The sequence below is a fragment of the Zeus faber genome, assembly GCF_960531495.2.
Source record: "Zeus faber genome assembly, chromosome: 9".
Lineage (NCBI taxonomy): Eukaryota > Metazoa > Chordata > Actinopteri > Zeiformes > Zeidae > Zeus > Zeus faber.
In genome coordinates, this window is record NC_137197.1 from 32,556,999 (window position 1) to 32,583,554 (window position 26,556).

Below are 26,556 nucleotides of genomic sequence, written 5' to 3' on the forward strand. Positions count from 1 at the left end.
AACTTGTGCCACTGCTTTTAACCCCTCCTGGCTTGTCCTTCCTCCAGGGGGCAGCCAGGAGCAGTAGGGAGCATACAGCGATGCGCCCAGGGAACAATTCCAAACATCCATCGCTGGTCAGACGACGATCTTTTGCATGTTTTTAGTGGGGGTCCTTACCGATGTTGTATGGAGGGAACAGCATGTGAGCGCAGGGAGAACATGCAAAGTCTACACAGAAAAGGCCTTAATTGGGAGATAACCGACCAGATCACAGTGCCAACCGCGCCCTAGGCATGAATCGAACCGAGGACCTTGCCACTGTGGTTCCACGACTTCTCTCATTTAAGCAGCAGTTGGTCCTCATTTTTGGTATGGATATTTTCTGTTATTTTATCTAGAACTCACTATGTGTGAGCTAGCTTAATTCCTTTCTGAATGTGCCATTGCCATCTTGTGGAAAGAAAGCTGCCCTCGATTTCAATGACTAATCTTCCCTAATGATATGCAGTTTATTTTGGTAAGGGACTTCTATAAGTCTCTACCAAGCTGCTGCTATTCCAACAACAGCAGAAACAAGGATAATGCCTTTTCTGTAATTCACCGCTTTTCTTTGTAGAATGACAACACAAAGGACTTAAGCTAATGACGCAAAGCTTTGACTCAAGAAAAACGTAGATCAAATCCAACTTTGGTCAACCACTTCTGAAACTGGTTCGACCAAGTCATGATTTACTGCGGGGTTACGAGGCAGACAACAGATTTTGTGAATCTGGAGTCCACTTTCCGCAAAAAAACAAAAAAGCCTTGGCGATTGTATTAACTTGCGTGAACATAATTATAACGGGGCGAGCTGGGCTGGCAGGCTGTGCTGAGAGAAGCAGTGGTAGGCTGGCAGTAAACGTACAGTCGTGAACAGAGATTAGTAATAAGGCACGACATGAGGCTGTTCTCCGCTTGTGTGTGTGCGTGCAGAGTGATACATTTGGTCCTAGTGTTGCATTGAGGATTTAGTTAGTCCCGCTGAGCACTTTTTAAAAATTGCACGCCAGTCCAAACACAAAACAGCCTATGTAGAGGGAAAAAAGGAAAAAACAACAGAACAGAATAAGTAGAATAAAACGGGCAAAGGGAAACTGGAGAAAACACACACGCACACACGCACGCACACACACACACACACGAGAACAGAGGGAAACAGGCTGGTGACATGAAGCAGATCCCATTTATGACTGCCCGGCAGACAGCGTTGTTCTGCGAGACTATCCTGCTGGAAACCTTTGAAATGAGAGTTAGTGTCCTCCAGAGAGCCCAGCTTATTGCACAGGAGAGCACCAAAGTCTGCCTGTGTCGGTTAGTGTGCGTGCTAGCGTCTACGTGTTATGAGGTTACAGTCCGCAAGGATAAAGGAGGAATAGCGCGACCATGAACTGCTGCGTCGGCAGATTCGTTCATCCCTGCGCGCGCCATGTGAGGTGAACGCATGATTTGTCCCCTCCACCTACCCTCTCTCTTTCCCCACCTCTTTTATCTCCCCCATCACTTTCTCCCACCTCCCTGCCTTCTCTCTCTCTCTCTCAATTTCACCCCCTGTTCCTCTTCTCTCTAAGCCTCCTTCGCCCCCCACCTCCCTCCCCTGGCCCGGGCTAGTCAGTGTTTATGGCCAGTGTACGGTTACAGTGTGTCGGCTAGTGACAGAGTGCAGGCCTGCTTCTGAAGGCTTTAGGCATGGCTTACAGGAGCCCGAAGGATGACACACAGGCTACAGAGCAGCTTCATAGCTCAGAGTGTGTGTGCGTGTGTGTGTTTGAGGGAACTACTGTAGAAGTCAATTTATCCAAACTGAACAGGGTAGTGATTGTTACCCATTCATGAGAAACGCAAATCAAGATAGGCTATACACCGATCAGCCACAACATTAAAACCACCACTTATAACCACTAATATTGTGAAGCCCCCCCTTGTGCCGCCAAATCAGCTCGGACCCGTCGAGGCATGGACACCACAAGACCTCTGAAGGTGTCCTGTGTTATCTGGCACCAACACGTTAGCAGCAGATGCTTTAAGTCCTGTAAGTTGTGAGGTGGGGCCTCAATGGATTGGGCTTGTTGTTTCAGCACATCCCACAGATGCTCGATCAGATCGGACCCTAACCCCGACCATCCACATGATGTAGAAGAAAATGTGATTCATCAGACCAGGCCACCTTCTTCCATTGCTTCATGGTCTAATTCTGACACTCACGTGCCCATAGTAGGCATTTTCGGTGGTGGTCACCATGGGCACTCTGACCGGTGTGTGGCTCCACAGCCCCATACGCAGCAAGGTGCAATGTGCTGTGTGTTCTGACACCTTTCTATCATAGCCAGCATTTACTTTTTCAGCAATTTGTGCTACAGTAGCTCTTCTGTGGGATCGGACCAGACAAGTTCGACTTTGCTCCTCACGTGCATCAATGAGACCATGCTTATGGTCCATGGCACATGGTTCACCTGTTCTTCCTTGGACCACTTAGTTAGTACGAACCACTGCATAACGGAAACACCCCACAAGACCTGTCGTTTTGGAGATGCTCTGACCCAGTCGTCTAGCCATCACAATTTGGCCCTTGTCAAAGTCACTCAGATCCTTACTCTTGCCCATTTTTCCCACACCAACACATCAACTTCAGGAACTGACTGTTCAATTGATGCCTAATATATCCCACCCCTTGACAGATGTCAGTGGAACAAGATGAGCAATGTTATTCACTTCACCTGTCTGTGGTTTTAATGTTGTGGCTGATCAGTGTATGTAAAAATAGATGAGATCCCTCCAAGCGGTTTGTTGAATATCCTACGTTGACTCACAGTATGTCTCATAAACATTAAGTTAACATGTCAATCTTTACCAGAAACATACACCTGAGCATCTTTAGCACCTTTAACCGTAGCCCAGTTGGGTTGGCCAGCATGTCTGGATGAGTGAGGTTTTGGATAAACAGGGTTCTGTTGTACACAACTTGCATATACTATACTATGGATACCAGCAATGTCTTATGGATGAAGAAAATTTCACTGATAATACACTGTGTGAGTACAGGTCTGGAAATTAACTCCAGAAATCTCAACTGTTTACTCACCTTGTCTGGATGGAGATTTCTTAATGCTAAAGATTTGCTCTTTAACAGGCAAAACTCAAGCTATCTTACAAAAGAGACTGAATACAAAGTAAGACAATGAGCATCAAATTGCCACGTCTATTGTGCCATCAATACTGTTTTTACTGGATTCCACTTTTCCACTGCTGATATTACTAAATGGCATTTTTTTGACTACTGTTACTACTGTATTCCACTTTTATTAGTACTGCCGCAATACTGTAACTTGTACTTACTGTTGACAAACTACACTTTCCCATTAAGTTTGGGCTGACTTGTAAGGTTAGTGTTACATCATGTTCACTTGTGTCGATAGATGTGTATATATCTTATCCTATCATTAAATATAAAATATTCTAAAATATCTTCCACAATGCTTGTCTTATTTAGAGTGCTTAACACACCCAGTGAAAGCCAGTCAAGATAGTGGGTAAAACCCTGTATGTTAACAAACTGAGTAATTAATACAACAATTTTTCCACCAAATCTCAGAATACACAATAGTTTAGCATTTTTCCCCCCTCGCTCGGATGCGACAGAATCATAGCACTGAAAAAGCCAGGGAGGAAAAATATATTGAAAACAATTTAAAAAGGGGGTCACAGTTAAACCTTCTGGCATTAGGTTTGAGTGTGCGTATCAAGGGTCTTGTTGGAGCTGAAGCTATTTAGAGGGCTAGCCAGTAAAGCTAACACTCTATTAAACAGTGTTGGCCACCTGGTAACAGTTTCTGGTTACCTGCCATGTACACGGTCTAAAAACAGTGAGGGAGTGAGTTTGGAACACTTTAAGTCCTGAGGTCGGATGTGTGCGTGTGTAAAGAGAAACAAAATAGGAACTTAATTTGGCTTTCTCAACAAGCCGAATGCCCTTTTTAAAAGTGCTATACTTCATATGTCAGCAGAGGGAACTACTGGCAATATCCAAATCTTTATAACGTCACAGAGTCAGTCATTGAACATGCCCTCGGCTAACTTAAGACTAAGAAGACAAGGTTAAAAGTGATTCTGCCGTTCATATATAACTTAAGGGTTTCACATCAATACTCTAAACTGGGTTAATAAGAATTCAATGATTTCAAACTGCAGGCCTGGCTGAACAGACCCAGAAAGAACATTTGAATGGCAGCTATCACAACTTCACCTAATCTTTTTTTTCAGAACCATATTTCTTCATCATGTTGGTCATTTCACTTGGTTTTGTTGGAATATCAGGGCTCCAGACTGCAACCATTTAGTCGCATTTTGCGACCATTTTTGGACACAGTGCTACACAATTTTATAACAAGCAGCACCAGGGTGACTTGCAAATATGCCGACCATTTCATTTTTTGTTTTTTTTAATCATCATATCACATGAAACACTAGGAGAGCGCAGGTATTGGTTTATGTGTCTGTGTGTGTGTCTGTGTGTGTGTGTGTGTGTGTGAGAGAGAGAGATGGAGAGCTGAGGCTCTCGTAGTGTTTCACATACATTGATTTATTGGTAGCGGAATATCAACATTGAGTGCCACATATTGATTTTATCATTTTTCATTTTGGGTAAATGGGAAAAATCTTATTTCATTCTCTCTTTCTCACCAACACACCATCTGTGAATAGCCCCTCCTCTCCGTGCACACTCTGAATCAAAATATGATCATGCGTGGGATGTTTGGGTTGAATACCCAAACCCAGTACCACTATGGCACCAGTTCCTGTACGATCAGTATCTACCGGACGGAATCACAACGCAGATATCGGTGCCGTGCCTGAGCAGCTGATTGAAATATCCGCCCTCTGGTGCTCTGAAACCGCCACACGCGCCTTCATTAAAACATTATCGTTTTGGCTGCGCCGCTGGAAATCCTCTCTATGACGTGCTGCCGCTTTCCTCTCCCGTGCGACTTGAGCCAAATGGCACCGACGCTCGTCAATGTCACATTATGGTCGCTTGGCCAATCAGATAAAAGAGGCAGGTTGTAAAGGTTTTCACTACAGAAAACATCTGGTTAATACAAAACTGTTATTTATTAACATGTAACATGTGAAAAGTATATGAAAAGTAATTAAGGACAAATGGGTTTAGTTCATTAATAAATACATGTTAAATTAATTCTTTGTAAAACATCCTACATCTTGTGCACAATATGATCGTCCTCCAGTGTCCTCTGCTGTGTGTGAAAGGGGATTCTCGGCACAGAAGAGGATTAAATCTCATGTCAGAGGGTCACAGTGTGGACACATTGGAGGACCTGATTAGAATCTAAGTCTTGAGGGAACTAGCTTTGAGGATGTGGTTCAGTCAGGGTAAAGGAGCTAGAAGGCCAGTTACAAGGGTTGGCCTTCAGAGGTGCCTAGCCCTAGTAGCTCTCAGGGGGATGTGCTCAAAAGTTAGGGGAAGGAGAGAAATATAAGAGGGAGTTCCTTGTTTGCTTGTTTTGTGTGGTTGTTAATGACAGTAATCTAGTGACCACATACCTTTTGTTGAACTTTGTTTGTTTATTATTTGGTGTCTATGTTTAAAAAAGGACGATTTAACTTTGTCTTTTTTTCTTTTAAAGTACGACTTCACTTTGTGACTTTTTCTTTTAAAATGAAATAGCACAGTGTTATTTCTGTAAATTGTCGAAATTATTACGAAAGCATTTATCCGTAATACAGTTAAGATGGGAAAAATATGAATGTGTTGCATTGCATGTCAATTTCAGTGGTGCTCCTAAATTTTGCGCTGGTGCTCCTAAAATATTCAGGAGGGAGCACCAGTGCTACTAGTGGAAAAAGATAGTCTAGGGCCCGGATATGTTGACACAATATCAAACTGTAGTCACAACTTATTGCAGTAAGTCGATAATAGATCGACAAAGTAGATATTTCAATGAATGATCGTTGACCCAGTGACATTCTTGTGCTTATGCTTATTTCTAAATATATTTTGAAATGGAGAAAACTGACATATCAAAGCATAAGTATTATATATATATATATATATATATATATATATATATATATATATATATATATATATATATATATATATATACACACACACATCCACATACATGTATATACACACACATATACAGACACATATATTCACACTTTCTTTTTTTTTTTTTGGTCCTACCTGGCCCTCGCCAACACTATGTGTGTCAATGATGGTGACTACCCCGGGGTTGTGGGGGCTACGTCGGCTGGCGCTGTGTGAGGGTCCCTCTTCTTCCGGGGTGCCAGCGGGTATGGTGCCTGCCAGCTGGGTCACAACCTTACCCACCATGGTCAGACCTGTTTTCAGAGTCTGCAGGAGCAGGGAAAAAAAAGAGGGGTGGGGTGGGGGATTAAAAAGGAGAAAACAGAGAGAGTGAGAGAGAGAGATAAAGAGATAGAGAGAGAGAGAAATATATAGAAGCAGGTTTTTGCGTGAAAACAATTGCATAAATAAGTCTTACGCTTTACTGTACCTCAAATCAGTCTAAAAAGATGCTACACAAAATGCTTTCATCCATGCCAGCGTGAGCATATGTTCACTAAGTACTTGCTGATAACTTGCAGTACCGACAACCTGTAGCACTGAAGTGGCAGGACACTTGTGTCTTTAGTATGTGTGTGTGTGTGTGTGTGTTTGTGAGTGTGGCTCCCCGGTGTCCTCTTAAGACCTAGCCAGGGTGTCTGGCTCAAACACACCTCTGTGTCTCAACTGAAGGGGGGGGGGGGATAATGCTGCTTAAGTGGAGTCTATCTCACCTTCTACACTGTCTTTGCTTAATGGAGCTCTCTGCCTGTGTGTGTGTGTATGTGAGACAGTGTGTGTTTGCCAGCGTTTGAGCCAAAGGGCCCCTGGAGAGCCTAATCAGGCATTCAGGCTAGGCGGCCCTGTCAATACAGCGTGGCGCCTCGCATTTGTTGGGTCTGTCGATCGCCCACTGTCTCTCTTTGCCACTTGGCCATGCGAGCTAACAGTGTCTGCCTCCCTGTGCGTTACGTCTGTGCGTGTAAATCGCCAGATGCACCATCAATTATTAAGCAAGGCGTTTGGCTCCTAATTGATCAACACTAATGTGTTTTCTAATCACTGTAGTTGTGGAGTCCTTAGTGCTAGTCCAAACAGCGGCTATTGATTCACTTGGAAAGGCTAGGCTTGATGCCGTCTGGTGGCTAACAAACACACACTCACACATGCAAGTATTCATACACAAAAATGTATGCCCATTGGCCACACTTATATCAAGTTCTTTATGCAAAGGACCTGTGTGACACATGCCATGCATCGAGTACAAACCTATGACCGTACAATATGGGAAAAGTTAATAATAGCCTTAATAATATGTCCAGTATGATATTCAGTGAAATGAACTTTAAAGAACAAGCCAAAAGTCCACCACCTCCCCAAAAAAGACACACACACACACACACACACACACACACACACACACACACACACACACACACACACACACACACACACACACACACACACACACACACACACACACACACACAATCTCGGGATGTCAGCGGTAAGAGCCAGTTTGTCGCGCCATGGGCCGGAGGGAGATACCTTGTCATCCATATTGAGATATATGGTCCTAAATGACGAGAGGCTGGGCCGCAGTCTGCCTGTCTGCAAGTCAGTGTGGCCCTCTCTGTCGACTCCCCCCGCACCCCACCCCCTGGCTAACCTGCTAGCAACACGCCACTCTGTTTTGATGAATATGGCCATTAGTTGACTAATGGGGCTTCTGCCGCACTAGCTGTTACTGATCATTAAGTAAGGGGAAGGAATAAACAAATTATTCGTAAATCAATTAGAACCCCCCCCCTCCTCCACTGCACCCCACCCTGGAAACCCACCCTAGCCAGCTAAATGGGACTAGGCAGTGGACTCTATGGCAGTCTGCTGGCTGTCAGCGATGTTGCCTAGCATAATTTCCCCCTGCAGAGATCAATGCAGCAAAGGCCTTTGGAAGGAAAGAGGATTGCAGTGGAAAGCACCGGACAGGATAGCTTGATAAAGTATCTCATAAGCCATGGCCCCCCTCCCTCCGAGCCGCCAAGAGAGGCAGGGTAGATCCAATGTCATCAGATTTACAGATGTAGGTAAGCGGAGGTAGGACCGTCTATTTTGATGTACCGCTTGTCTCTGCATCATGAAGGATCCGCATATACTAGAAAGGGCTAGTGTATGTATTGTGTGTGTGTGTGTGTGTGTGTGTGTGTGCATGTCTCACTTTAGCGGCATTGATAACAGTGGCTGTGTAGGACTGGGAGTTGTCACCGCAAGCGCCTCCATGGGACTGGTGACACCGGATCAACTACAAAAACAAAACAAAAAAATTAAATAAATAATAATGAACGAAATACGTGGAAATAGGTTTTAAAAAAGACAGTGGACTGAGTGAACGATGAGAACGCTGAGGAAGAAATTAGGAGAAAAATGTTGAGAAAACCGGTTCGCATTAAACAGAAGAGACAATTTCATTTTTTTCCCCTGTATTATTTCCTGAAAGTCCTTAACCAGCCTCGCAGACTGTGACCCCATCTGTCAATTACTTCAGCCAGCGAAGTGAGTCAGAAAAAACCCCAACACTGATATCTCATGAGCAATAGTACAGTATTTCATTTCATTAATTGCCGTATTAAATATCAGATCCCCAAAAATATGTCTGTTTTCAATAATGTAATCATTTGGACTTGAAGTAAATTGTTCACCAGGACCGATTAAACGGGGCATACAAACTATGTAATTGCAATTTTATTTGTATAAATACGTCTCCCACGTCTCCCCCCCTGCTTTGGCAAGAAAGAGTGTGTCTCTCTAAGTTTACCTTATTCTCTGCGTAGGCCAGCCAGCGACCTCCGAGAGCAATTGGATTGAGGTTGGGACCGGAGCAGGGATAGCAGCCTGAGAAGACACCAATCACATTCTTGGTAAGGCAAGGATTCATTAAAATGTCATGATCCAATCCAAAAATCTTCTTTGGTCACTTGAGGAGGTGAAGATATTTTTTACAGTTTGACAGAAGATATAAGACATCTAGCTACGCTGGCATATTAAATTCAGGATGGTTGCCTTTCACTTTTTTGTGCAAAGTGCCAGCGAGAAAAAAATGATCAAATGGGGCATATCTTTTTAACAAAATAATGTTACGAGTTACAACTTTATATCGAATACAATATAATTATACCAATACTTATACTACCGCTGATTACAATAAGAGGAACACAAAAAATTCCCTATTCCCTATTCCTATTCCTGTGCTGTAAAACAGATTTGCTCGAGCCCTGTCCCCAGAGAGTGTGTCTGTCTCTCTTAAACCATTAAGTGTTTGTGAGGACTCTTGTTGGGGAAGACGAATGGGAATCTAATGAGGACGACTTGGTGTCTGTGCGTGTGTTAGATATTATGACCTAATGCAGACTGTGGGACCCAATAGAATGAGGTTGGCTCCATTGCTGATTGACTTACACACAGGTCTCTAAGGAATTGAACACACACACACACACACACACACACACACACACACACACACACACACACACACACACACACACACACACACACACACACACACACACACTCCTTTAACCTACAATAAAACCACCGTATTTCCTCAAATAGTCACCAGAGCCTTTATTTACCTCCACTGCAGATGGTACCAGGACTTTATTGGAAGCAGGCTTATATCAGAGGCAGGCTTTTATATCTATTTCCCTCTGTTTAAAAAGTATTTAAGTATATATTTTAGTATAAATATTTGCTCATATTTTCATATGAATTTTCAATCAAACTTCCCTCTGGGTGCCATGCCATGCAAACACATGTATGGTGAAAAAAGAGAGCTAGCAGCAACCCTAAAAGTCGCAATTGTGGTGGTAGCCGACAGGGGAATTACAGTTTTCTGAATTCGCTTTTAACGCACCACTTCTTGCTTGGACCACTAGAGAGCAAGATTATTTTTTTAACTTCTGGTTTATATTTGAGAAAATATGGTCATTTTTGAGAAAAGTCACATCGGTAAACGAAGCAAAACCACAGTACAAAGTCATAAATTCACAAGCCGAGATAAACCGTCTTGGACACGATGAACAAAATGGCATTTATTTATCTGCTTTCTCAAACAGATGCGGAAGCTGACACAAACAGACTGGTAACACCAGCGCAAAGCTAAGTGCAACTGGTCAGGGTGGGACTCACTGACACAACCAAATGGGTTCGTACAGAGACATGGAGAGACGGGATTCACACCTAGGCTGCATGATTATGGCTTGAAGGATTATCACATTATTATATCATTATTTTGCTCAATATTGTAATCACGATTATTGATCCATTTTGAGGAACACAATTATTTTATTGCACTTTGTAAATCAACAGAAAACTGCCTTCACAATAATAATGTATTTCATAAACCTATAAATTAATAAACTCAAATGTACAAATCTTTGAATGAAAATAGGACTTTATTCATATGAATTCAGTCTTCTTGAGGCTGTATATAAATTAAAATTTACAAAAAAAAAAAATTTAAGAGTTTCACCACATTGCACCAAATAAAATGATTAATCCCAGACAAGAAGGTCAGTTAAATACCACCTGCAGGTTTGTGGCAATAAAAAAAACAAGCTTCCCATCAAACTCTGTTTCTCAATCAAAATCATTTCCCTCTAGCCCCGACCCCATTAAACCGGTGAAGGAAGCGCACAAAATATCTGATGGTTTTCTGTCCTAAAAAGTACTTTCACCATAATGTATCCATTATAGCAGGGTAAAAGAATCTTGACAGCTAAGAAGCTGTCAAGAAGCTCTAAGAAGCTCAGACATATGTCAAATTCATACTATTGACTTGTTTCCCCCCAACAGGTAAAGTCCTGTGATTTTCTGCCCGATATCCCTACATTTGTCCATTATATCAGGGGGAAGGCAAGGATTTCCTTACGATTTGATATTTTCGTAACACTTCAACTCAAAATAACGATGCAACAATTATTTTAAGTTTTATATTTATTAAGACTGATAAACCGTAAATCAGGCAAGTGTAGAGCTGTGTCATATGTGTAAATGGAGACTCCAAAAAGCATCTTCGCTCTTCTGTCCGTGCCGTTTCCTGTGTGTGCGCTCCATGGAGCCTGCAGTGGGCTCCCACTGCCGCACGGATGCATGGATCATTTGCTTTGCCACATGGATAATTGCAATCAGAAGAAAAATTAGGGCAAATTGCACTCAACTGCAAAACTTTATGGCTGTCTTTGCCCTGTGATATCATTACCGCAATATATTTTGTGAATCGGACTCTTGAGATTGCGCAGATAGCGGACAAATTGAATGATCAATTTGTGCAATTTCCTGTTTCCACCAAGTGATTGGGGTCAAGGGTCAGCCTTCTGGCAGATGCAGGTAGCAGCTTGGGTATCCTAGTCATACCTACTGTTAAACCACCATTTTGTTAGTTTACTATTATCAGCGATCTTTTAAGACCTGTGTGGACCAGCTAGCTCCTGTGTTCACAGGCATCTTCAACGCATCACTGCGGCAGTCTGTCGTCCCAGTGTGCTTCAAAGAGACAACCATTGTGCGGCTAGCCAATCCTCAACAACTTTCTACCAGTGGCTTTACAGTAACAACCATGAAGTGCACAGAGAAGTTAGAACACATGAACAGTATTATCCTTGGCCCCACTCCAGTTCGCATACAGATCAAACAGGTCTGTGGACGACACTAAACGTCAGAATGTTGTTTATTGACTACAGCTCTGCGTTCAATACCATCGTTCCCTCCAAACTAGTCCTGAAACTGTGGGACCTAGGGCCTGGGAACCCCAATCTGTTATGGACTTTCTGATGGGCCTCAAGTGATGAAGATTGGCAACACACCTCAACACCTCATCCACTCTGGTCCTCAACACTGGAGCGCCGCAAGGCTGCTGCTCAGCCCACGGCTGTACTCTCTGTTCACACATGACGGTAAGAAGAATCTTTATTTGTCACATGACCGCACTACAACACATGCATATATATATATATATATATATATATATATATACACACACACACGCACGCACGCACGCTTTTTGGGGTGGTGGCCAGTGAAATGAGGCCTCTGCATTTAACCCATCCTGGCTTGTCCTTCCTCCGGGGGGGACAGCCAGGAGCAGTGGGTTCGCAGATGACATCACAGTTATTGGCCTGATAAGCAACGACATTGAGACGGTGTACAGGGTGTGATGAGGTAGTACAGCTGACACAATGGTGCAAGGACAAGAGCCTTGCACTGAACGTCAGCAAGACAAAGGAGCTCATCGTGGACTTCAGGAACCACCAGGGACCCACTCCTCCATCAGCCTAGATGCGACACGTGGAAATAATCAGTTGCCTCTGTTTCCTGACACTACAGATATTCTACAACCTAACTTGGACCCATACCACGGAGGTCATGCTCAAGAAGCGCCACCAGTGCCTCTATCCCCTACAGTACCTTAGGGAATGCAGCATAAGCACACGATGGCTGGTGAACTTTTACCGCGTCACAGTAGAGACTGTTCTAATGGGTGGTGTTACTATGTGGTATGGCAATACCACTGCACAGGACAGGAAAGCCATCCAGGTGGTCATGAGGAAGGAGGAAAAAACATCATCGGGTGCACACTTCCATCCATCGAGGAGACCTTTTCGGACCAGGTGTGAACAAGGCCAGCTCCATCATCCTGGGCACCAACTGTTCTCTCCCCTGCAGTCTGGTCTCTGGTACCAAAGCATTCGAACCAGGACAAGCAGATTCAAGAAATGTTTCTACCCACTGGCAGTGCGCGTACTGAACTTTTTATCGCTCAATTACTGGACTTATAATTGCACTAGGAACTCAGCTACATTGCACACAGGCACTCTCACTGTACTGTACTGTACTGCTCTGGTCATTTTATTATTTATTATTATACTTTATCATTATATTGCTTCTACTTTATTGTTACTATTTAATACGTTATTTTTGGAATTGTATTTCACTTGGTCACTTTACGATACTTAATCACTTTTTTACAGTACTTATTAGTTTTATTACTTTTAGTCATTATTTAGAATTTATGTTTAGAAGTGATACTGTGGGAGCAAATGGGGAGTAAGCATTTAATTGAACTTGTTACATTTGGCAATAAAGAATCTTGACTCTTGAATATCTAAGCTGAGGTTGGACACCCGAGCTGCTAAAGACTAATTCACAAGACACTTGATCAAAGGTTTTACATAGCTGTGATATTTAAAACTCCTTGGGCTAAAAGCAGCATATGTCTATATGAGAATAGTGAGTGTAGGACGCGCCATGACTGGAGTCTATACACCACAAAGTACATTATAGAACCACAGCCTTAAGACCTAAAATAGAAACAAACCCTATCTACACCCCTTCAAACTTGAGGATCACCCAGCAAAAAGAGGTTAACAGAAAGGATAGGACTTGGGGTGGGGGGGGGGTTAGCGGTCGTGTTGGGGCCTTGAAAAGTCACCGGGAGCCACTTGCCTTCAACGCACGCGACACTCGAGTGCAAAACAAGAACATAAACACGGGGAGAGTTGAAAGCGCTCGTAAAAAAAAAAACCCAACATATCTGCTTTAGGGTCTCTAGAGAGGAGGCTGCTGCACACTAGGGATTAGGCCTCATCCAGAACCAGGTCGCAACGTTACAGAACCTCTATTTTTTACTACTCATACCCCAGGGAAACACAAAAAAAAAATTTAGCAAAAAGAAAAAAATATACATATATATATATATAAAAAGAAAAAAGAAGGGGGCTGTGGCATTCAGAGACGATTAATAACTATTGAGCATGTTTGGTTTCCTGTGTCCCAGACACTGATAGGGATGGCAGGCAGACAAACAGGAGACACATTAAAGCTAGCCAGTAATGGTAGTTTACTTCAGCCACTGACTTAAGTGGACAGCAATGGCCTTGGAATAAGTCTGCCCCCCCCACACACACACACACACACACACACACACACACACACACACACACACACACACACACACACACACACACACACACAGCGGGTATTGCACAACCAAGAAGACCAAAATATGTACTGTATATTGTATGCATGCATTGTTTTATCATCTTCCTCACACAATGCTTCCATGGAAACAACTTTAATGTATTCAAAGACAGACTATGAAAATGGCTGGATGGTTCTGTTTAGTATTAATTTGTGCGGTGTGATGCTTGCTATATTCACCAGCAAAATTGGTGCTGAAGTGTGAGAGAGATGTTAGGGGACTAGCACTTTGTGGTTTGTGGTTTTGATTGCAGTTTTTTTTAGAATGGGTAAAATTGATATATTATTTTATTTTTAATTTTATTATTTTGAAATGTATTTTTAACCCATGAGCAGAGCAATAAACATATGGTGTTAAAGGGAAATCCGTGCAAGCTAAAGCAACATAAAAATGATTTTAAGGGAAAGGCCAATACTCCTCAAATAAAACAAAAGAATAAAAGGAGAGAGAAACATTTTAGGTGTACATCTACAACATGTCAAAACGTGGGGTAAAAGAAGGACTTTGGCTGATTTCTTTGGGCAAGGCTGCAATGTTCTTACTTGTTACAAAGAACTTCTTTGTGAAGGTGCAGCTGTCAAAAGCTGCGATCTTCTCCTGTAGGCTGATGACTAGAATCCTACAGGGCAAAATAAATATTCACATCAGTAAATTAGCTTTGTTTGCTGAGGTCGGAAAACATCAAATAATAAACATACTGTTTGTTGCAATGAAGATCGTAGATGGGCGTCTTGAACTGAATGGACTTGACCATCTCCCCTGTCCGTAGGGAGTACAGGTCCGCACAACAGTAGGGGGGGCTTGTCCTGAAAAAATTAAAAATAAAAATATTCACATCAAGTAAACCCTTTGGAAAACATTTTCTTTCTACTAGTAATAAAGCAGTGCCAAGAATTCCAGACACCCCTCATGATCAACTACATCGATTTTAAGAAAGCTTTCGACAGCATCCACCGGGAATCACTGTGGCAGATTGTCCAGCTATATGGTGCACCACCAAAATACATCAACATCTTCAGGGCCCTGTACCACAACTCCACTTGCAGAGTCAAAACCAACAACGGCTCAACCGAAGACTTTGACATCGTCACTGGAGTAAGACAGGGTTGTATCCTGTCACCCATGCTTTTCATTATTGTCATCGACTTTGTGATGAGGAAGACAGTCACTGGTGAAATCTTCGGCATCAAGTGGGGAGGGGACAGACTGGCCGACCTGGACTTTGCGGACGATTTGGCTCTGTTCAGTCATACCCACCTTGCACTCCAAGAGATGACCAACAACCTCCATAAACACGGGGAAAAGGTCGGCCTACGGATAAGCCAAGAAAAGACCAAGGCCATGACCGTCAGACAGGACCAACACCCTCCACCTCTCACTGTAGTCAAACATGACGTAGAGTACGTTGAGAACTTCACATACCTTGGAAGTAACATCTCAAATACAGGAGACGTGGAGATAGATGTACGAACTAGTATCGGCAAAGCTGAGTATTCCAATGGCTCCGCAACATCTGGTCGTCCAAAGCCATCAATACGGACACCAAGCTACGCCTCTACATGTCAGTGGTCATCACTACAGCGACCTACGCCTGTGAGACGTGTATGAAGACAGCCAGCATCACCAACAAGTTGGATGTCTTCCATCGACGGTGCCTCAGATCCATCTTGAGGATCTCATGGAGAGATCACCTCACCAACGAGGAGGTGATGAAAAGGGCAGGGGTGGCAGCCCTGTCCGATATTGTCTCTGCCAGGAGAAAGAGAATGGCTGGGCACATACTCCGACTGCCAAGAGAGAGACCGGCAAGTAGGGTGGAAAGAGGAAGAGAGGCAGGCCAAAGAAGACATGGAGACAGACAGCCAAGGAAGACCTAAATGAAATGGGTATCAGCTGGCATGGAGCAAGAAGGGTCGCCAGGGACCGGAGCAAATGGAGGGGACTCGTCGCCCGATGTTCCAGAAGGAACGGGAGGAACTAAGTCTAAGTAAGTAAGTAAGTAATAAAGCCCTAATTGACACTGTTAAATTGACACAATTTTTATAAATTAAAACTTGAAGTTGAAAAATACAATTTATTTAATTTAAATGTATTACTTAAAGTTGCTGCGGAAGCGACAATGCCTAAATTATATTTTGTTTCTTATTGTTGCCGAAGGCTTTAAATGTCAGCTTAGCAAAACACAGAAAATGGAAAGTGTTGGGGTTCACAGTACTGTAAGCACAGGGCAATTACATGAATCTGCGATTCCTTGGCCTCTATAATTTTATGTGGTTAATTCAATTTCGATTGCAGATATCTGGGGGGGGGGGGGGGGGGGGTCTCTTTATTGTACTCTGTTTTGTCAATATTTCCCACCTGCTTCTTTATATAAGTGGAATTGACCGGTTGCAATTTTATTATTTTTTGTTAATTCTCTCTCTCTCTCTCTCTAGCACTTGTTTGTTCTGTGTCCTAGGCTGCGGGGGCTGTTCAGGCTACTGGAGCAGTGGGTTCAGGGTCTGGGGGAGAGCTTCTCCTTTAAACTCTTTGTTTTCGGTCCTGTTTACACTGTGTCAAACAAATCTGTCCATGTCCTGGTGAACACTGTTTCGGGGGTGGCCAAGCTGGCCATTTGGAAAAGCAGAAGGAACGCTGTGCGGGGTCAGTAGACCCGGGCCAGATGACGATTGGCCTGCTCTCAGCCCGCCTCAGGGTGGAGTTTGAGTTTTATAAACTGACTGGCAAATTGGACAGATTCAGGAGTGTATGGGGTGTTGGGGAGGTGCTGTGCTCAGTCCAGGATGATTCTCTCTCTCTCTCTCTACGAGCATATATGGTTGCACAATGCTGTATAGATGTTCTCCTCAAAGACGGGGCGCTGTGCAAAAACCACCAGGGGAAACTGAAGGAACTGCTGTAAACATTACCAAGTGCCAAGGGAAGGATCTGAATAACTACAAAAGAGCAACAAAATTCAAATCAAAAATGTTTAATGTTTGTATACTTATTTGTAGTCAGTGCAGGGTTTTTTTTGTGTATATACTCGTGTGTGTATACTCGTGAGTTTGTGCAACTTGTCGGTCCAAACATTTAGAAGAAGTCCCGAGGTAATAAAATAGTCCAAATCTTTTAGACAGACAATGCTATCTCAATCCATGAATTCAATGTCATCTGGTTATTTTTGTAGTCCCGCATGGATGGATTGTACAGATTGTATCTGCGGACCTCTTTGCACAACCTTCCTTAGGACGTGTCCATCTTGAATTACTTGAAGCGCACGGCACCGAGTTCCAAGAATTGGGAGGTGCACACCCTCACGAAAAATTCCCATGTGGCACTGTAGCCACCGTGGCATTGAGGTAATTTATGCTGGGCGCACTAAACCAGTGTTTCTCAAATGGGAGTACTTAAGAGTACTGCAGGGGGTACATGATAATTTAATAAGTAATGCATAATTCATGTCATGCATAATTCCTAAAATAATTATACTATAATAGATTCAATAAAAATATATATTATATTATTATAAGTTAGACAAAACCACATTTTATATTCAATATTCCTTTTTTCAATGCAATTGTTGACTGCCGTATAGGGCTGTGGTGCTGAAAGTACAGCACAGACACGGTCTGTTGGAATGGCGGTGATTAAGTGTGGAAAATAAATATCTGAGTTATCTGGGAAAATAACTTTGTATTTTGTGCTGAAACTGTGTCATTAACCTAGTGTGACTTTCTGTGTTGCGCGGCTTACTCATCTCCGCCTCCGTGGAATAGTGCCCGTGGTCTCCTAGTCCCCGTGCCCCGTTCGTAAAAACAAATAAAGACAGTGTGTTATTTACATGTATTTTATTGTGGTCTGTTTACTTACTGAATAAATAAAATCATTTAAATTTAATAAAACACTGTGCGTAACCGGGACACTTCCAGTTACTCTCCTACCCTTACATGTATTGTGTGTGTATACAGTACATTCAATTGAACGTTATCTGTAGATCATGTCACAAGTACCCAAGCCTAGACATGGGCGCGCGCGCACACACACACACACACACACACACACACACACACACACACAGAAATCCCCCATATGTTTAATGGACTGTCCCTCCCCCCCAGGCGCAAAGCTGAAGTGAAGAGCGGAGCAAAAGCCCTTTAATGCTGTCAATTATGTGTTGTGTTTGTATTTCATTTCACACATTACCAGCAAAAAAATGAAATACAAAAAGATATACTGGTTTCTTTTTTTAAACCAAAAGGGTTTTGTGCTGGTCAGGGGGTACTTGGCTGAAAAAATATTTAAAAGGGGGTACAGTATTAAAAAAGTTTGATAACCACTGCTCTAAACGACACTACAGCGACTATAAACCAGGCTTAAACTGCCTCCTTACCATTTCTCTCCGTGGGCCCCTGGAGAATTTACACAGTATTTGTTTCCACTCCGTCTCTCTGGCTTGGCTTCCACTCAGGGTCCACAATGAAAGGGGAGTGGAGTGAAAGCCAAAAGGGGAAATGCTTTATCATGTAACGCACACATTTACTGGAGGCCCTTCCGTCAACACAGCGGAGGGGAGCATTACTTTTGGTTGTGGTGTGTATGTGAGATTGTGTGTGTGTTTAGAGTGGGGGCAGTGGTTCTTGGCAAAGATACATTGAGACATAAATCTTCATCAAGTCCCTATCTTTTCCATTGCTGCCTTCTTGCTATCATTCTTCCACACCTTTTTTCTGTCTTTCTTCACCATCAACCTCGGTCTACGGGCTGGGTACAATGCGGTTTAAGTTTTGTTTCTTAAGCTATGGGACTATGTGCTTTCAGCGGCCCACTTAGCTTGCTGGTGCATATTTGATGCCATTTTCTGCCTCATCAATTCCAGCATGTGAGTTGTTTTGCACTCAGTTGTGTGTGTGTGTGTGTGTGTGTGTGTGTGTGTTTTTTGGGGGGAGAAACAGGAGGACATTGGTTGGATGACACTGTTGTAATGGTAGTATACAGGATGATGCCCGGTAGGACAATGCATGAGACAAACCTTTGGAATCAGCTGGGCTCTTCATTACAAATTTTGTGAGATCAAACCAAAACTTCAAAGGGCCAGCAATATGCCAGTATTGATTACACAGGATTGGTTAAGGCCATAAGGCGGTTTGAGCAGTGGGATTTGATGACTTGATCAATGAGGAAATCCCCTTCCTGCAGACTACGACCCGAGCCAGACACCATTACAAGCTAACGAGGTTAAGTGCTGGACTTGCTTTTGCCAAGTCACTGGGAGAAAATCTGAACATTATTCAAATCACAGGCTCATAATCAGATGAGCTCCATCCATTAAGAGACGCGGTGACCTCAGTCATGTTAAATATTCCTGTAGCACAGTCCCTGGTCCCACTGACCGAGGCTAATCTTGATGTCCATCTGCCTTACCAATCACTGCCTTCGCTCTTTTTTCCTTCTTTATTGCAGGAAAGATATCTGCTTCTCCCATTTAGAGTGCTGTCAGAGGTGCATGCAGTGGGTGAAATACCATAGGAAAAAGTAGAGAAAATGACTCTAAAAAAATTACCCCCCCCCCCACACACATATTACCTGCACATATCAACAGTATCACAGAGCAGGGCCAAGACATCCTAAAACTGCTGCAAATTGTCAGGGACACGGTGGCACTTCAGGGATGAGGATGGCTCAATGTGAAAAGGCTGTGGGACAACTTGGCTGTATGAGACTCCATTGCTGCAATTCTTTCAATGAGAGAAGCTCAGAATGGGTCAAATGATTGAGAAACCAGTCTCTCTCTCCCCTCCAGCCAGTTCTTTCCACCCTTTTCTTTTTATCCCACACTTTCTTCATTTCTTCTCCATGATCTCTTGACATGGTTCTTGTATATCTGGGTGATGTTTGCTGGCCATAGTGGTGCCGAGCTTGTCTCCCACCGTGACAGCAAACGCCAAAGAATATTAACGTCAGCTGACTGATACTGTTGGAAGCTGTGCTGTATGCTTTGGCTCATGCGGTGCCCACAGAACAAGGATTGGTCGACCACAGCAAGGGAATTCCGTTGCCGGTAGACTCCTTGTGGGGAAGCGGGCTCACTCGGAAAGGACACACCTAGTCATCTCTTATAGACTGGTAGGAACTTTGAGAGATGGCTTTTCTTTCGGGCTAGCCATTCAGAATCTTTCCTTCATCCTGCATGGATCTCAAAAAGGCAGGGTAAAGACAGAATTCAGACCCAATCTAAAGTAATCAGTCCTCCAGAGAAACCCAAACCTCAGTGTGTCTGCTACTCATTGATCCCACAAGACGCTAATTTTTCCAAGACTGTGAGGCTGTGAGTGAGTTACAGTGTGATTTAAACAATGGCATGGTTCACAGCTTGAACAAACACTGCATTGAAAATCATGGCTCCATATGCCCAGAGACAAAGTCAACAGCATCAAACACCCTGCTAACAAACACTTACTCACCCAAGTTAAAATCGCACACCATACTTTTATAAGTTCCACATGGCCCACATCTCTCCAACACAACATATACACAGGAACAGACATAGGTCAGAGATGCAAGAGATGCAAGACGAAATAACTGCAGCTACAGTATTCAACAATGACTACACTATTCAAGTGCGACAAAGTAACCATTATTGCAAATATAGAGTAAAGGCACGTGTGCCAAAGGAACAAGAAAGACTTGCTGGCTGTTGGAGAAGGTTTCCATGACCAGTGGATAGACGGTTTGCTACAGTGGCGACGCCATGGGAGCCCTCAGATCTCTCTGCCCAGTCAAAGAAAAAAAAACATTGTCTGAACCATGACTGAGTTGGGTGTAAGTGTGTAAGGCAGACACTACTCGCATGTGAGCACAAGATCATTACTCCCTTTGGTCTCTGTGAACATGCACTGGAGGAGATAAAAGAGTTCCACATCAAAAAAAGTTTTCAACAAACAAGATTCTCTCCTTTTTTTGCCATGGCTGACAGGCCCGACTGTGTACCTCTCAGTCAACATTTTACAAGACCTCACACAATGAGCCCCTGGCACGAACTGCCCTTTTGGTACAACACGGCTAGCATTACCATTCCAAGTGCAAGAATTAAGATTAATACATGAATTCCAATTGGCGATAACTCACTTTCAGGCGGCTGCATCATTGATTTCGATATTATCAGAGTCAGATCAATCCAATTCAAAGCTCTATCCCCGACGAATGGCCCTCTGGAATTGATTGAGGGGACAATGATAACCTGCTATTATAGATCAAAACGGCATGGGGTTCAATTGTTTTGCTTTCGCAGTATTTTAACAAATGACCCAGTTCTAATGGAGGCAATGCAGGGTCAGGCTCTAATAAGATTTCCTGATGCTGGGGACGCAAGGGCGTAGGTTGAAAGCAAGGCTAAATCACAATTATCATTATGGATCATGGCGGGATGTCAGTCCTTGCACATGTTAAGGTGACGCCCAGCGCCATTCCCCAGCTCAGTAACGGCCCCATTACGGTGGCCCTATTAGATCAATGTGTCAATTACTATTACTCAAACTGGCCCTTGGGCCTGAAAGGATGCAAAATACGGGGTGAGTTACAGGAGAGGTTTGGCTCATTTACTTCCGCTGGATTTCTGGAGGAGAGCTTACTCCAGGATTACAGAGAAAATAGAGTGGCTCTTAGAGACTCAGAGACTGAGAGAGACTAACAGAGACTAACAGAGATAGAGGCCGCAAAAAAAAACAAAAAAAAACACTCAAATAAGAGGAAAAAAAAATAGAAAGATTGAACCTGGCAAAAAAGGCACTCTTGAAAAGAACCAAAGTGATCTAACTCACACATCCTGTTTTGGATCTGTGAGTTGGCTCGTTTTTATTTCGCAACAGTTCAAATACAGATTCCCCTAATCCTAAATTACACTGTTAATTATAAGGTTCCATGTTGTAAAACAACCAGGGTTCACACCTGCTAAATCCATCTCCCACTGGACAGGCCTGCAGTAAAATGTGGGCTGTATGGGCCATTTTGCCATCCCGCTCTGCCGCTGCGCTGGATTGCACCAGTTTTAGGAAGACTCTTAAGAACACAATGTTTTATGTGACTTTTATGATCGGTTCATGAGTCTTAATTTTAGAAACGCAACTGTTTACAATGGCCATTAAGGCCCATTATGGATGGTGCAAGGCTTATTACCATGCCATTATCATCACTCAAGTCTGTGCTTCCTTCTTGATGAAACATCTCGACATCTGTTATTTCAATGCTGCCACTACAATTATATTTGTTATATTGCAGTTTTCCCTCTGATTAACAAAATAGGACTGCATATAATCTGCACCCATATTTTATAAACAAGCATCAACCCAATGAATAAAAACCGTGCAAATTAATGTGGTTGGAGAAAATGTAAAAGACGTCATCACGTTTCCAACTGAAGCAATTTTACAATCTCCGCAAATACAAACGGCAATTACATGAAGTGGAGATGCAAAAACAAATACATACCTAGAAGGGACGACAGTGGTGCTAAAACCTGAGATTCAATTGAATGCTGCTGTGGTTCTATTGAATTACTTATAAAGGATTTTTCATAAGGGACAAAAATAATGCAGAGCATCTTCATCAGTTAAAATTAGGCCATTTTCTTTACAACCTAGATGGTGCTATTTCACTTGATAAAAACATTTTTCTAAAACAAAAATTCATGTCAAATTTAACAGAACTTACTCATAATAACATTAAGCTTCAAGATTCAAGATTTTTATTTGTCACATACATATACATACTTCCATACATATATGCAGTGAAATGTAATAAACTTTGACGAAATTTTGTGTGGACAAATGATTGTGTGAATCATCTTCATTTTGAAAAATGAAGGAGAATTTTTTTTTGTTATCCCACAAGTTGAATTTCCCCCAAAACACAGTAATTGAGAGAAAAAAAACCCCAACAATGTAAAAACAACCAGAAACCTAGCCCTCCATCCACAACAACCCCAAGCCAGATCAAAGGCTGGTCGGAGCTTTAAGTGGGGCTGCAGTCATTGCAGCACACCGTGGGTATTAGCAGGAAAGTAATTAGGGTAAAAAGTTCAACCGCAGCTTCATGTCCACGGCGCTGCCAGAAATACATTTCCTTCCCCAGCCAGTGCCCTACCTTTCATGGCCGGCATATTGGAAACACATTGTCCTTTGTGTCTGTGTGTACGCACATGCTAACTTTCTTGGTGTTTATGGATTATTAGAGCCTTGCCCTACCCAGTGGTCACATCACACATCACAGTAGTAAATAATGTTCTTCTGGCAACAGTCATATGGCAAGAAAATAGACGTACATTACATTTTAAGTATTCAAGTTCAATTTTCAGTGCAAATCTTGTTTATTCGTGTTTATGGAGAAACAAATCACATTTTATTTTCACAATATTTTCAGGTTTGCTTCTTGAAGAAATAGAAAATAAAAAAATAATTACTGAATAATAAGGGTTAGACACCGGAAATCCTCCATCTGAGCGATTTATGTCCATGCAGTGCATTATTACAATGTTCGCCAAGTTCTTTTGACAGCAGTGAAGTGGATATTAATATTCATTACCTACGGCATACAGTAGTTTGCACGGATCCCATTTTACCCATTTAAGGCACGTGAAACAATTTTCTGAACATCTTAAGTAGAAGCCCTCACCATGAGAAACATCTGTTCGAGCAAGATGTATCTGTTCAGCTTTGACAGCCCTAAAGTGCGTTCATATCTAGCAACATGATTGTGTTTAAAATACAAACACATAGTCAAGGCTTACAATACTTACACGCATGTGGTCAGACATTTATTTGTGTAAGAACATTTGGCAAGAACTATTAAGATTAAAATGCAATTTTCTACTTAGAAACTGACAAAGACAGACATTACATATTATCCAAGCATAATTCTTCAACCTTGCCTTGAATATATGCCAATTTCACAAGGGTTGAAAAAGTGGTTACCCCACCTGGCATATTAGAATCATGGAAAACTGCTTTTCAACTCTTCAAAAGACAGACTTGATGGGAAATGGTCATCCTATCATGAGACTGAGTTATATTATAGCCCCTTCCATTCGGCATCAAAGGGACTGAAGCGAGATCTGCGGAAACAACCTGGATCTGCAGACTCTCTTAGGGACCCAGGAGGGCGCGGCATCCTGGACAAGACGGCTGTGCGCTAAATAGCAAAAGCACCCCCTCAGCTCAACTTCTCACTGATGTGCACCGTAACAGCTTCCTGGCTGAGAAAATGCATCGGTAACCCACCAGGCCCTGGGTCAAATCAAATAAGGGAAGGTATGTGAAGGTAGGTCCCCCCCCCCCCCCCCCCCACATTTAGACAGTTGCTTAACAAATTTTGTCAAAATTTATGGCTCTGACTATTTTCACCAAACAATTTACACACACAAAAAAGTAGCACCGATAAGTTGAAAGAAGAATTAAATGAGAGGGTAAATGTTCAGTTGTCCAGCATTGGGGTTTGGGAATGGTGTTGGTTGTGGTAAAGGCCAGAAAAGTCATTACAAATCACTCAGCCTGTCGAAATTTGTTTATATGCGCTGCTTTCACAACTACTGGGTTAAATCTGACTTCCTATTGGAACTGGAAAAAACTGAAGAGGCAGAAGGCTTTTTCGACAGACACAAAACAGACATGCAAGTCAAAATAAACATTTCAGAGTAAAGTTTGAGGACTGCAGTGGCTATGGACTGTGAATGATGGTGTGTGTTTGCACGCGCACATGGTGTGCATGGGTGGGCGCTGATGATCGGAAGTTGGAGACCAGATTACAGCCAGTCCTTTTTTCCACAAAGGGGCATGACAAAAGGATACAGCAATGACTTAATCCAACCCCTATTCTCAAGGAAGAACATGATATGACATGGCCACAAATTGAAAACAAACCTCTGTCTTCCAAGAGGAGAAGGAAAAAAAAGCTCATAGGGCAGGCACTGAGCTGTCTGACCTCCCTGCTGAGCATTATAACCATGGTGAATAGAGTGCACACAAACACTTTCTCTTCGATTTCATGAGACAACTCTCAGACAAATCAGATTAATGCACAGTGTTCCAACATTAGGCACAGCTTTGTATGTAGTTTCTGATGCTTTATATATCAGGCCTACAGCACACTGAATGTTCGGGTCACTCGCAAGGGCTTGGAAAGCTAGATCAGTGTCAGTGTTTTGTTAAAGATAGACAGACATGGTCATGGTGTGACACAGGAGAGCCTGGGGGGGGGGGGGGGTTAAAAGCATCACATCTGCAACTCCCCTTAATCTCACAGCCTTTGTTCATGAGAATGAAAAAAAGCTTTCAGTTTATTACATATTAAAGGGGGGATGCCTCAGGTCTGAAAAGCTGAACCTGTTGTGGAAATGCAATGAAAAGTAGAGGCTTAGCATCACAAAAGGATTTTTCCATTAGCAGCCTGCTAATGTGTTGTGTGGATTGAGTGGAATTTGTCACTAGCAAAACTACAAGTATTAATCAGGCTTTCGGCGACAGCTTTGAATAACTGGGTACTTAAAACTATGTACAATTTAGTCAGTGTTTTGTCACTTTCGATATACTACTAAATTATGGAAATTGTTTCTTATTATTTAGCAATGGTTTAGTTGAGTTAATCTTTGAGCAACATCCAACTCAACAGTTTAACATGTTGGCATTAAGTTATTGTTTGTAATGTAGAACAATTATTTTATAATAAATCATGAAATAAAATCTTGAACTATTTCAACATTAAAAAATAGGCAAGTATTCAGGATATGTTTGAGAGTATTTCCATTAAAAAATAAAATTTCCATTTGAATAAATTGCATTTGTAAATGAATAGCATTTGTAGCTCAATGAAAACTCAAACAAAATTAAACACTACTATTAGATTTAATACATTTTCTATAAAAAAACTCTTTAAGTGTGTGAAAATTTATCACTTTTAAAACAGACAAAGCAACATGTAGTCACATGTATTCGATTTAAAGGATAGTTTCTGGATTTTTCCAACCCAGGACTTATTAAGCGTTAGTTCCCATCATTTGTAACGGTCCATAGCTGAACCTGGCTAGACGCTTTGTTACTGAGAAACTTACCACTCTGCTGCAGCTTCTTACTATGCTTAAGTGCATTTCAATGGGGCAATCATTTAAGCCTAAAAAAAAAAAGTTTAATTTTCTTTTAAAAAATGGAAGATCACAATATAAGCAGAGCCTTTATGTTATACAGGGAAAAGAATGTTTGTAAACTGTGCATTTCATGAGGTTTGTCTGTTTTTTATTGACTCTTTTGTACTTCTGCAAATCAGCTCTTTCGGCTAAAGCTGCACTAATGTAAGGGACTAGAAACAGGAAGTACTGTAGCCAACGTTACGCTTGATGTACTGTCCTTTAAAGGTAGTAAAATATGTATATCTTAAAACATAAAATACA

The 26,556-nt window shown here is 42.3% G+C and overlaps 1 protein-coding gene across 8 annotated transcripts in view; it reads right to left on the reverse strand.

Annotated features, from left to right (window-relative positions):
- bcas3 (BCAS3 microtubule associated cell migration factor) overlaps window positions 1–26,556 on the reverse strand; it is a 320,419-nt gene that overhangs the window by 269,147 nt on the left and 24,716 nt on the right. For all 8 annotated transcript variants that reach the window (XR_013844306.1, XR_013844307.1, XR_013844308.1 and 5 more), the window contains exons 8-12: window positions 14,840–14,947; window positions 14,684–14,760; window positions 8,922–8,998; window positions 8,325–8,408; window positions 6,224–6,394 (exon numbers count right to left, since the gene is read on the reverse strand). Coding sequence is in view for 5 of the 8 variants with exons in the window: in XM_080006287.1 (XP_079862413.1) it covers window positions 6,224–6,394; window positions 8,325–8,408; window positions 8,922–8,998; window positions 14,684–14,760; window positions 14,840–14,947 (517 nt within the window). In the remaining 3 variants the exon portion in view is untranslated. The remainder of the gene's footprint in view (window positions 1–6,223; window positions 6,395–8,324; window positions 8,409–8,921; window positions 8,999–14,683; window positions 14,761–14,839; window positions 14,948–26,556) is intronic.